The 12,807-nt window shown below is 47.0% G+C and overlaps 1 protein-coding gene across 1 annotated transcript in view; it reads left to right on the top strand.

The window, feature by feature from the left end:
- The window catches only part of LOC103915360 (chromosome unknown open reading frame, human C9orf171), a 26,885-nt gene that overhangs the window by 10,014 nt on the left and 4,064 nt on the right, over window positions 1-12,807 (top strand). Inside the window, exons 4-6 of the mRNA XM_009322174.1 lie at window positions 5,289-5,391; window positions 5,863-5,868; window positions 6,996-7,091. Of these exons, the coding sequence (XP_009320449.1) occupies window positions 5,289-5,391; window positions 5,863-5,868; window positions 6,996-7,091 (205 nt within the window). The remainder of the gene's footprint in view (window positions 1-5,288; window positions 5,392-5,862; window positions 5,869-6,995; window positions 7,092-12,807) is intronic.

Here is a 12,807-nt window from a genome sequence, read left to right as displayed (position 1 = left end):
CCTGCTGGGCTACACAGAGACAAATTAATGGTAGATAGATTGCTAGCTCCAGCCCATCAGTAACGAGGGAGGAAGGGAGACAATATAGCAGTACAAGGGAGCTGTAATCAGACTTTTCCTGTGCTATCAGCCCCCTTTCAGGGCAGAGGGACCTGAGCATTAATGCCTTACTGCTGCCTACATTGGCAGTACCCCAAGGCCCCAAGCAGAATTACAGACCCCAGCTTGTGCTTTATTTGCTGAAGATAATCTGCACTGGCTGCACCAAGGAGCCCCACGCTCCAGAGATGCTGGAGACCAAACTGGTTCCCAATAAGAAAACCAACCTGAGGTGGTGGAAGCTGCTTTGGCTGTCCCAGCCACAAGCCAGGGGAAGATCTCTATACGGACACTACTACCACAGGACAAATCCTTCCCATCATGAAGTACACAAGAAAGGAATACCAAGGTGGTGCCCCCTGTGGTTGTCTCCCCCGTGGACTGAAGACCCCAAAGACAGATCCTGGCTGTGCAGCAAAAGCAGATCATCTTAGATGGAAGGACACCAGCAAGGACTTGGTTGGACTCGACGGTTAAAGGTCTTTTCCAGCCTAAATGATTCTGTGCCTAAACCCCCCTGAAACCTCATTAACCTTTCAAGAAAGGGTTAAAGTTTCAGGATAGGCAGTGGTGTTGCAACACAGTTTTAACATCACAACTGTAAAAAAAAGTTCAATTATATGGTTTATCTGTTGCATAAGCACCCATGCAGGGCCAGATCCTGCTGCCACTACTCTGCCATTGAAATTAGAGCAGTGTTTTCAGTGCAGCCCAAGCAGCTGCACAGCCACCGGGGAGTCGATGCCCATGCACGCGTCTTCTGCTCCCTCCCTCCCTCCACTCCCCACTGGAGCCCGTCCTGACCAGCAGCGGAAGAGTGCTGCAGAACCGTCTGCACTGGCTGGAGAGCTACCCAGAAAATCCAAGAGCTGACATTTGTGCTAAAATATTTACAAGCCCCTATGCTTTTGAATAATACAAGAAAAAGGCAATCACAAGTCAAGTTTTTACCCTTTTACAACACAACTTACCAACAAAATTGATTTTACCGTTTAAGCTGGTATAAACCCCCTTCCTGAGCAAAGTCCTTTGTATCCACTTTTGCCAAATACCTTTTTTCAGTTGATATATAAACACCTTTGAAAATAAGTTTGAGGGGAGACTGACAACCTTGAAACCTCAAGAGCAGCATGGCATTGACGGGTGCCGCTCCCTGAGCCAAGTATTATAGACAGATTTTAATTTCATTTTAACAAAATAGCTGTCTCCAGTGGAAGAAGCATCAAGAGCTAAATGAGGACCCATCTTGAGCTGAATCACGTTGAACAGATCTCGGCACTGTCATTGATTTTCTGGGAAGAAAAAAAAATGCCTCTGGCTACTAAACCAAATTAGTAGTCACTGATGACCAATTATTTTGCCCCACTGTGAACGGAGAGGCGTACTAAAATTCCAGTTTGTCAGACCCAAGGCTCTCTTCTCAAACACCTTTCAACAAGCGTGTACCAAAAGTCCCTCAGATGGTTCTGATGCCTTCCTGTTTTCGGTAACTTCTCCTTCTCCAAAGTTTTAATGAGCTGCTGCTCTGAGGACAGCCTGCCAGAAAAGGAGCCCTTCCCAGGACTTTGGAGCACTATTTGGCACAGCACAAATCACAGCTGTCAGAATTTATACACACATACACAAAAAGTGTCAGCCTAATGTTTGCAAATTATAATCACTATTTCTCTTGCATGTCCCTGCTGCCTTCATTTTAGATAAACCCCAGCTCTGAGGTATCAGCTGCAAAGCACTAAATGCTCATATTGAATAGAGTAGATTTAACTAGTTTGTAGCTCATTTAAGGCCTACACTGTTTTATTTTAATATTGTTAATACTTTATTATACTTCTTAACATTGTTTTCACAGTAAAATAACCTATTAGGAGGCTGCAGCTTCTTTTCCAGGAGATTTCTGGCAGACTAGCATACCACATTGTATAACCAAGCTAGCAGGCGCTTGTCATTTCAGTTGAAAATAGGTCTGTACCCTGACTCTTGAAAGTAAATTAGAGAGAGAGTCTACTAAAGAGACAGGAACTGTTTCAGGGATAATAGTTTTGAAAATGTGCACAGATAAATTTTAAAATATTTAGGAAATGTCAACATTAGAAGTGGCTCCAACTATTTGACTATAAAAGGAAGCAGCTGATTATTTTTTTCCACAATTATAAATAATTTGTTACGTCATATCAGAACTTCTTTGCCTTTCCTTTTTGTGGCAGGGTGCTTGTGCCAAAACAAGGAGATCTGAGTTACTCTGAACGAGGTGGTGTTTAATCCGCAGTGTTTTCAGCAGATGCTTCCTCCGCTCTCCCCACAGCATCTGCAGATAACAGCAAAATCCTCCCAGTTCAGAGGAGTGACATCTGGGCAGGGTGACAAAAGGAAACAGAACACACAAGCCGTTCATTCCTGTCCTTAAGTAACACTAAGGCAAGAGGATGTTTTCCCAAAGGCTAGCTGCAAATGAGAAATACTGTCACACTGCCAAGCGGCACCGATATCAGGACCGAAATTCTCCATCCACTCCAATGAGGTCAGCATTTGACCTACAAACAAAAAGCCGCCTTACTGAAATTTCTCCAGTAACCTTAGTCAAAGAAGCATGTTACCTGATATCCCCTGCTTTTCCCCACTTTCTCCGTATTTCTCTTAAAAGAGGCAGGAAAAGCCAGACGAAGCCTCACATCCTACAGCCCCACCAGAGCTTACGTGTATAACTAAGCACATGAGTCATTCCCACTGATTTCGAAGAGGCAGTTCATGCGTGTATTATTCCAGGCATGATTCTATACTTTGCTGGATCAGGACTTAAATGCGATTAATCACACAGCAGGGAAGGATCTCTGAAGAGCATCAACCCAAATGTGTCCTTTCAAGCATTTACTTACAAGCCAGCTGTGGACTAATCAGTCATCAACTGGCTGGTCCACTGGAGATGGTAAAAGTCACCTCCATAGAGATGTGAAAACACATTAAGCTACTGCAAAAAATCAATAATCAAACACTACGCACAAAGGCTCAATGTTTTCCTGAGTCCCTCCCTGCTATTCCTGCACACCAGGAAAGCTCCTGCCTTGGAGAGCAAAGGGACAGGCCAAAGAAACAAACCCATGTGCAAAGCTCACCATGTGCTTGTGCCAGGACTACCAAAATTTACACCGCACAACAAGACTGGAGACCCACCCGGACAACAGACACTCGACCACAGGTTTGCCACATCTTTTCTCCTTTGTAAATATTTTTCCCAGCTCTGATCAGTGTGAAATGCCAAACTGGAAGGAAAAGAGCAGGGAGAAGAGGGGAAGACAAAGGGTAAATGTCCGTGTCCCCTTTGGCACCGGGTGTCTCCAGATAACAGTCTGGAGCAGCACAGCTGATTTGTAAGCAAAGCCTTGAAAAGCCCTGCAGCATGTGATCTATGAAACAGGAGGTCTGCAGAAGGATATCTCCTCTGATATGAATGCCCCCTTGGGATGTATATTGCTGGATCGCACATCTAGTATCATTAGAAAACACGACCATAGATTAGGCTGTTTTGAAGCATGTGGTGTGCAATAATTAAGTAATAAAAGTCACCACAGGGGTGAAGGAACAAGAAACAGAAGAGTTACTATTTGCATATGCGCTGCTGGCGCCCTCCGTGATCCTCAAAGATTCTCCAGACTGCTAAAAGCTGGCTGCTGCCGATTTTGGACCCACTCCTGCCAAAAGTCATGAAGCACCAGCTCACTCTGTGGTGCATAGGCTCTTTCTGTAGAAAACCACCTTCTGGTGGAGCTGGTGGCCCAGAAGCAGCCCAGCAGTTAGCCCAAGTCCCCAGTGTCTTGTGGCTGGTTCAGACAGGCAGGGAAAGCACTGCCTTTCTGTTATGGGAGCTGCAGCTGAAGGCACTGCGGGCTACAGGTGGGAGCAGAGCTAGGGCTGATGGCTCCACACTGTCATCATAGGTTGCTGCTGAGATGGGAAAAGTCCCTCCCCAGCAAGGTGTGCAAGGACAAAGAACAATAAAACTTAAGCTCGAGGTCCTCCATCACCTTCAAGTGTTTGCTTCTGGGGGAAAAGAATAGCAGCACAACCACAGCAATAAGTGATACGCTGTCCTCAAGGCAAGAACCCTGCTGCTGCCACTGCGAGTTCTGCCTCCCATGGTGGCTGATGAAGTTAAAGTACCCTTACTTGCAAGGAGCAAGGCTCAACAATTTCAGGCTGCAGCTCTGCCGCAAGCTGGTCAGGTTAATGCCAGCTCAGAGCAGCTGAGCAGGACACTGGCCAACAAGAAACTGCCTTTTATTTTTAATATTTTTCTAGAATCATGGTCATCTGCAGCTCCTCTCTGCTGCTGTCCCCTCCTGGCCAGGATGCTCCCTGGTACCTCTTTCAAGGGGCAAATACATCTAGTCTGTGCAGCTGAGGCACTAGACCAAGGCTCAGCAGTTCAGCTCCCCTTTCTGCTGCAGACACCTTACCATCTGCATTGAGTCCATTTTTATCCCTATTCAGATTGCTTAGGACAGCACTTACTCCTCTCACCCAATCCACCATTGCATCTGTTTGCAGCTGTGATATCACTATCACAGTAGTGATATTTTAATAGCAAAGCAACATTCTTTTAGCAAAACACACTTTGCACCCAGTGGTTCTTCCCAGGCAGCTGCCATGGCTGTGTCAGTCTGGAGGGGACCCAGCTGGTCTATCTTCAGCTGGTCAGAGCCAGAGCTGCTGCTCTGAGCTCCAGGGTGGCAATGCAAAGGCCCAGCTCTCTGCTTCTGGACATTGCCCCGCTCAGTGCTTTCATTACCCACCATTGGGGACCAGCTGGGAAGTACTCTTCTGGAGCCACAGCAGGGCCCAAGGTTGAGCTGCAGGCTGTGATGCTCCACGGTCCTTCCAGCACACTGGGGCTTGAACAGAGGTGGTGGTATGGGCCCTACGTGCAGAGGTATAAGTTGTACCCATTCTGAGGAATGCCCTAGCACAATCCTGCTGCAGGTTATCTAAAGCATGTGCAGGCTGTGGTGTATTAACTGCAAATTAATGTGGGTTTGAGTCTCTCTGGAGGAAGGAAAAACCTTTCCTAGTGCAAGGGTTTGTTCATGTTCTCACCAGTCACGTTTTCCAGGAGCAGAGATGGGCATTCAGCATGGGGAGGTAAAGACAGTCATTAACCCTGGAGATTATATTGTTGTCTTTTCAATGTTTTGCAGGCCTTGCACTCCCCTTTTTGACCTCCTCCAACACAAATACAAGGAGCTGTGGATGGAGCAGCAGAGAGCACTGACAGCAGCCCGGCGAATAGAAAAGAAAAAGGTCATAATACTCCAGCAGTGCTTTCCCCGGCTGTGCACAGCACTACTACTGGGCATAACCCCCCACTGTCCTACCCCCACAATGGATGAACTTCTCCCAGCCATGGGGAGGGCTCTCAGCTGGGAATCCATCCTCCCTGACTACTGGAAGGCTGGTGAAGCCTAACAAAGATCAGCTGCTTCCCAGCCAAGATGAGCCTGGCTCCAGCCAGAGCATGTCCTGTGGGGTGATGCTGTGGGAGTGAACACCAGATGTGCAAATCACAATGTGTGTGCCTGAAAGTGCTCTGAGACAAAAGGGAAGGTTGGGGGGAGGAGTTTTGAGTATTTTTGTATCTGAACATATATGCAGGAGCCGAGCAAACTCTTCAGGGTGCTTTGGCCAAGGCCTTTCAAAAGGCTTGGGTGCCTGTCCCACAGAGACACCTTTCTAGCCATCATTAAGCATCTGTCTGCATCAATATGCCTCTAGTCACAGGTTGCCCAGCTAAACTCCTGTTATCAATTAAAATGGAGGCTCTGGTTCTCTTTGCATCACTGTGATACTAAAAGGCCCTGCTGTAACGAAGAATTAGGTTTCAAATTATCTTTGGTATTTATGCCACCCCCATGCCAGGAGCCCTGCAGACCGTCCTTTGGACAGCATCAGCTCTGCTCAGGTTACCTGTGACAGTGGACAAAACAATGGAGCAGCCAACAAGTGTTCAAAAGACCATCACCAGCCCTGATCCTGGCACAGTGTGGTTGATGCCAGCACCCGCAGCAGTTGTTAGAGTGCAACGCTGTGCTGTTAAACATACCAGTGTTGCAATAACATTTAAAAGCAACCAATGACTGTTTTATTAGTTAATGGCTCAAAGAAGAGTCAAGCTAATATGGTAATGACCAATTTCAATGGGCTTACTGCCATCACAAACTATGCTTTATAGTTGAAGTGCAAGAATACAGTGTTCTTAATTAGCAGCTACTTTATGAATACACAAGCCTAAGATGTTGGAAAGTGCATCCCTACCTTATCTATTAATGACTGATGTTTTTAATCACTAAGTTCCCTCCATCAAGTTTCCGAAGCCTGCAGCCACCAATTACTGAGATAAGCAACACAAACCTACATCCTAGACCACAGAGCAGACAGAGTCCCCTGGGTTTCACACAGCGGCCAAAACATTCACCAGGTACCTGCACTGCCTTGTGCTGGGACTATCAAGCACTGCAAGCTGCAATTAATCAGGAGAGCAACACAAACCAGACAGCCAGGAAACCCCCCCATGGTGGGGGTGGTGGAAGTGACTTTCCCAGCTAGTGATGAGCCATTGCTCTAGCTCAGAGCACAGGGCTTCCTGCAGGCAGCGGTCATCTCACTGGGATGCCGCATAAAGCAGACACTCCGAGAGCTGGCAGCTGCTCATGTTTTCCTCATCAGTATGTTTTAGATATCAGTATTAGCTACATGGACATGAAAAACTACCCAGATCAGGCACTTCTGATCAGTCCAAAGTGACTTTTAGTCTAGTTCATCCCAGTGTCATTACATTGCATGACACTAACCTGTTGTATATAGCTATGCAGTCATTTCAGCCCTTTCTTGTTTACCTTTGGTTACAGAAAGACAAAGTGTGTGAAACTCGCACCACGTTTCTGCGAAAGCACCCAGTACCTGCAAAGGAGGAGTCCTTCTGGCACCTGCCCCGCTTGGAGAAGGTATGGACTACTTGACTGAACTCAGGGACACCTTCTAACCTTGCCCGCGTGCCCTGATAACACCCTCAGCACACAATGAAGGTAGGCACAAGGCTCTTACCTCAGAGGTCCCTGAGACCCAGACCCTGAAATGCTCCCGTGCTGGATGTGTTCAATCATCAGCCCCTTTTGGACTTCAGGGTGAGATGCTTTTTGCAGCCATAAGCCCTGGAAGAAAGGCAGCAGCTGCCCAGATAAGGGCTTAATGACTTATTTTCTAACTTGTGTGCACTTTCATGAGCTTCATCAAATGAGAAGCATCTTTTTGTACCTCCCTGTTAGTACTGGGGTGGCCTTTGCTCTCAGCTGGTATTCCCACAACTGCCCTACATGAGCAAGGCCGTCAAACCTGCATTTTGGTAGCCTGCCGTTTTATCAAGTCTCACCATAACTAATTCAAACCACACCAGATGTTTCAAGAAGTATTTTTACCCCAAGAATTAGAGATTTCCAGAAAGCCTGCACTCTTGATACCTCTCTAAACTACCTGATTGACAATATTCACCTTGAGACTGAGCAAAGGGTCTAGCCAGGTTACAGATGTGCGTGACACTTCCTTTAATTGATCCAAATAAGAGCCAAGGTGAAGACTTCTTGTTCTAGCAATGGGATCTAAACATCTCCCTGAATTCATCTGCTCATCCTGCTGTGCTCTGGGGTATTTGTTTGAATTCCGTTAGCTTTGTTTGTGGTGTAAATTACAGGGAAACTTCAAGTGAAGAGCTAGGGGGCATTTTAGGAATGAAGGGAAAAGAGCTGGGCAAGGGGAATGGAAAGGAGACACCAGAAAGTCTGAAAGCACTGAAACCCTGCAGGGAGTTTACATGGCCAAAATCATATCCAGCATTGATGGATACCACTGCAAAGAGCCTCTCAGCCCTCTGCCCCAGCCCTTGTTCTGATGGAGGGGGTTTTTTTGCCGTGCTGTTGATTTTTAACTGCAGTTTAAAACAACGAAGAAGCCTTGTGACTTCCTGAAGCTAATTTACTTGTACAAGTTGGAGAGTTTCGACCAAGAAATGTGTTTTGCACCACCTTGATGTATTCCTTTTACATCCTGTCTAAGACTGTCCGATTAGCATATGTCAGTAATCATTTATCCTCGCTGCCTGTCAGCACAGAGCTGCTGCTGCGGCTAGTGTCAGGGAAAGAACATGACCGATCGCTGTTAAACAGATTGTGTAAGTCACACGAGATACTGGGGCAAGCCTCCTCTTTAGAGCTCCTCTCACCCCAGACCTTTCCATCACTATTCATTTTTCAGCCTGTGTTTTTCTTCATGCTTTCCCTTTTGTTTCATCCATGACTGTGGTTGTGTTCCTTCCCCCTAGCCACAGCTCTCAAACCTCCGAGTCTTTTCTTCTCTCTGCCTTTCTCCTTTTTCTCCTCTTCCCTTCCTTCCCAGGAGCAGCATCCAGGGGAGGAGGGACAGCTCATTTTGCAGAGCCTCTGCAGATTTTCTGTACTCCTCCTTTCCCATTACATTAACCTGGAAGGTTTGCCTGGCCCCAGCTGCAGATCTAACAGGCACAGCCCATGTTAGAACTTGGATCAGGAAAGTCATTGCTCAGTTGAGTTTTAGTGCATGGTTTCTTCCATGAAAAAATAAGTTCTCTTGAACATCCATAAACATTTACCCAGTTAAAAGCAGTACAACCCAGAGAAAGTTGATGGTTCCCAAAGACACTTGGTAGCCTCCAAACTGCGCTTTAACCATCTCTGTAAAGTTGGGTTCTACATAGGTGGTGGTGGAATGGCCTTGAAAGGCAAACTGCCCTAACCCTTCAGTCAAACCCAGGGACTCTAGGAATCACTCTTATCAAGCCCTCCAAAGGTGACAACAGAGCAGTGCTCCAAAGAGGTGAGGGAGCTTGTTCTTGCAGTGTTTCTGTCCTCATGAAATCTCTTTCTCAGACTCTTCCATGGTGATGGATAACCTTACAGCTTTTTTAAGACTTGATCACCTGGGGAAGACAGCCATTAGCACTGACCACTGTAGGCAGTTTACCAAAACACTGTCTTTAATCCATATAACACCCCCATCCTACTGTGTGAGCTGGAAAAGCAACCACAAAAATACCATTTTACAGAAGGCTTGTTAGCAGACTCCCATCTGCATGTTATTTCCTACCAGCCTTCAGTGACATTGTGCTGCTCTGGCCATTACAGAAGATGCTCATGACCTGGGAACAACTTCAAACTCTGGGCAAGAATATACGGAGACTCCATTGTCCTGACCACAGCCGTGCTTTGGACTATTTTTCCATGTGACCTGAGGCTGGTGCAGGGGTGGCAACACGTCCTCAAGCCACTCATCCTTCTTGTTGCTCAGTTGCTCCCTGTCACCTGCATGATGCCTTTCAGTCTGGCCTGCTCTGGGCCTGGGGGGAGCAATACACAGCACCCTGCTACTGAGATGGTTGTAACCCAAAGCAGGGGGCAGCAGGAAGATGAGATTTTTGTTCCTTTAGACCCATAAAAAAATCAACAAGGAGGATTTTTCTATTCCCATCCTGACCCCTTACAGAGAGCTGCAGAAACTGGTTGTGGATGTCACTACTGGCTCTTAAACTGGACTTTCCATTCAGTCCCTGCAAGACTATCCCCTGGCACCGTGCTTAGAGCTTGTGGAGGAAGTGGGAGAGAAGAAAACAAAGGAGCTTTGCCCTCCCCACTAATTGCCTCTGCTTGCTCCCTACATTGCCAAGGCTGCATGACATTACATAGTCATCCAGTCAGTAAAGTATAGACAAATTGACTATATTTTCATTTGGATTTAGGTTTCAGCCCCAGTGCTTTAGAATAATGGCCCACGCTATTAAGCTAACCGGGTGATTTACAGGCTCTCCCACACCGGGTCATTGCTCTTGCTCCACATCTCGCTCTGGAGGACCGACCTGGCATGTGGTCTCCTGGGCCCTCCAGCTCACCGAGACAAACGGGTCGCAGGGAGCGGGCAGTTCATTAGGGAAAGTTGCTGAATTGGAGGGGGGTTTTTTCTTTACAAAACCAAACAGAAGTTAACTCCTTACTCACCTCAGCAAGATGCTTCTACTGCCCTCCTCTTCCTCAGTTACCCCCCAAGGCAAAGAGCCTCTGCCTTGCTCTGCCTACAGTGACATGATTCCTGGGCTCAGGTTTTGCCAACATGGCTGGGACTATACACCAAGACTTCATTTATTTGTAGATGTAGACATTCCCTGGGGACTGTACCTCAGACACCCAGCATGGACATAAGTAAGTACTCCTGCCCCCATGCTCATGAGATGTGTCCTGTCCCTGTGTCACTCGTCACTAGCATCATGCTGGCCCAGGCAGAATGACATCCCTGGTGTCAACCAAACTCTGGAAAGGATGTTGCTGCTGAAATACAGCATCCCCACAGCCCTGCCTCTGCCAGCCCTGGGTGAGGCTCCAGCTACCTCCATCTGAATATTTGGTAGTCACAATACAAACCAAGAAAGTCAACTCTGGCCACTCCACAAAAGATTTCCAGGGCTCTGTCAAGTCAATCCAGAAGGACTCTGGTAGCGACACCTCATGCAGCAGAATTCATCCGTATGTCAAAATAGCTCCGTGCACCGCGTGTCACTGACACACACCAGGGTTTTTCTTTTGCTCATTAGAGAATTCCAACTTTGGACAGACATTCAAGGAGAACAGTCTTGTTTACTTGACCAAACAGGGGGAGGAAAGAAAATGCAGCAACTTTGGACAACACTTTTGTCAACATGCACTGCCTTCCCGAGCAGATGAAACGAGCTGTGCTCAATGCACGATATGAATAAGCGATAAGCAATTGACGAGCAAGTGTTCGGGTACCTTGGCAAAAGACTTAATTTGCAACCTGGCACAAAATCAAAGGCTCTGTCAACGGCTGAGCAGCTCTCCCACGTATGCCTTGCATTACCTGGGAAAGCTCTGTCAGGTAAATTTCCACTGAAAGTAATTAGAGGAATCCCCACTGTATAAACTTTGCAGCAAAATTCTGGGCTCCAGAATTTGATTCTCACCAGGGATCCGATATCTGCTCACAGCCTGATCCTTCATCAGAATTAACAGTTGATGTTTAACACATACACACAAAAATGTTCCACATTTTTTTTTAATGCCTTACCTCTATTTTTGTCTAAAGAGCTGAACTGACAAGCACAGCTCATGTAATCTTGCAACCGCTGTTTCGTCAGAAAAGCCATAGATTCTGCTTAAATAACCTAGGTTTGATACATGCAGCGCATGGAGGGCTGGCTTTTCAGATACAGCATTTACCCTCCCAGGTTTGAGGGCAGCAAAACTTCATGGAGCTGGAGTGTTATAAAACTTGTCTCCTGGGGCCTAAACAGTGCTTAAAAAATAAAGCAATGAGTTCAAGAGCTTTCTGTCACCATGGTACCAGATCAAACCTCCCTTCAGCTGGGATTTTTGGCTGACCAAAAAAAAACAATCAGTGTCACCTGATGGCTGTTCAATGGCCACCATGACTTGGTAGGTCCCAGCCCAGAAGTGACAATCAGTGGCCATCAGTACTGACCAGCCTACAACAGGCACAATGCAAAAAGAAAATACAACGCCCTGCAGGGTTCCAAGCAGGCAGCAGAGACCCAGCTAGCCTGAGCACGATCCCTGCACATCTCCACTGGGACCACAGCAGAGATGTCACCTCCCACCCCGCAGCCATTCTGCGACTAAATGCAGGCTCTGGGCCCCAGTCATCATCGCTACATTTTCTTGCAGATTCTGCAGGTTTTCTTGTTTTGCCTAACAGCTGAAGCTTCCAGCAATGCAATTGCTCAAATCACAGCAAAGCATTTTCATGGTCCAGCCTTTCCCAGTATCCCTTTGCACATGCCCTGGACACGCAACCTCTCCGTCACACCTTAATGCTGCCCTCTGCCATGCTCAGCCCTTCCTCATGTCTCCCTCAGATGTGGTAACCCATCATTCCTCTGCCATTTTCATTGCTCTCCTAATTGACACAAGAAAACACCACCCCTCCCTGTGCAGCCTTACAGCCTGGACCATCTCCAGGGCAGGCTCCACCTGCATCCAAGCCCTGGTGTCCAAAGGCAGCACAAGCAACTGTTGGCAACCAATGCCCATTGCTGTAATGAAGATATTCACCCATGAAGGAACAAATTTGGGATGCTTGCAGCCTCATGGCTTGTAGTAGAGTAAAACCACACACACTGTGTTGGGTTACAGGTGAGCACCTGCCACTGCTTCTGTGCTACCTACCATTTCGTACACAAATCCACAGACATGCTTTTTAAATGGACTTGGGGTTTCATTCACGGACCTATTCTCCCTTCCGCAGAGATGCTATTTACCAACAGACAACTTAGTTTGAAGTAAAACTCTTGCCTGGCATGAAAAGGGTCAGGATTCAAATCTCAGAAACACTTGAGGTCAGTGCAAAAGCTGCCAGTTCTGGTCTGACCCCAGGACATCTGCCAAGGGGGGCACACGCTGGGTTACAGCTCCAATGGGTTAATTCTCCTTTACTCACACTATCGCCCAGACCAAGTGACCAGTGAACTCCAACAAACATCTGCGGCCCTTATTTTCAGGAAGCAAAAAAAACCCAAATCTCCATGGGGCATTAAATACAGCAGCCAAAAATTGCTGAGTGCTTTTTGAAACCTTCCTGGGTCTGAAGCAAATAAGGATCATTTAGCCC

Source organism: Pygoscelis adeliae, unplaced genomic scaffold, assembly GCF_000699105.1.
Source record: "Pygoscelis adeliae isolate BGI_AS28 unplaced genomic scaffold, ASM69910v1 Scaffold114, whole genome shotgun sequence".
In the NCBI taxonomy this organism is placed as follows: Eukaryota; Metazoa; Chordata; class Aves; order Sphenisciformes; family Spheniscidae; genus Pygoscelis; species Pygoscelis adeliae.
This window is presented reverse-complemented; position numbering and strand designations above follow the sequence as displayed.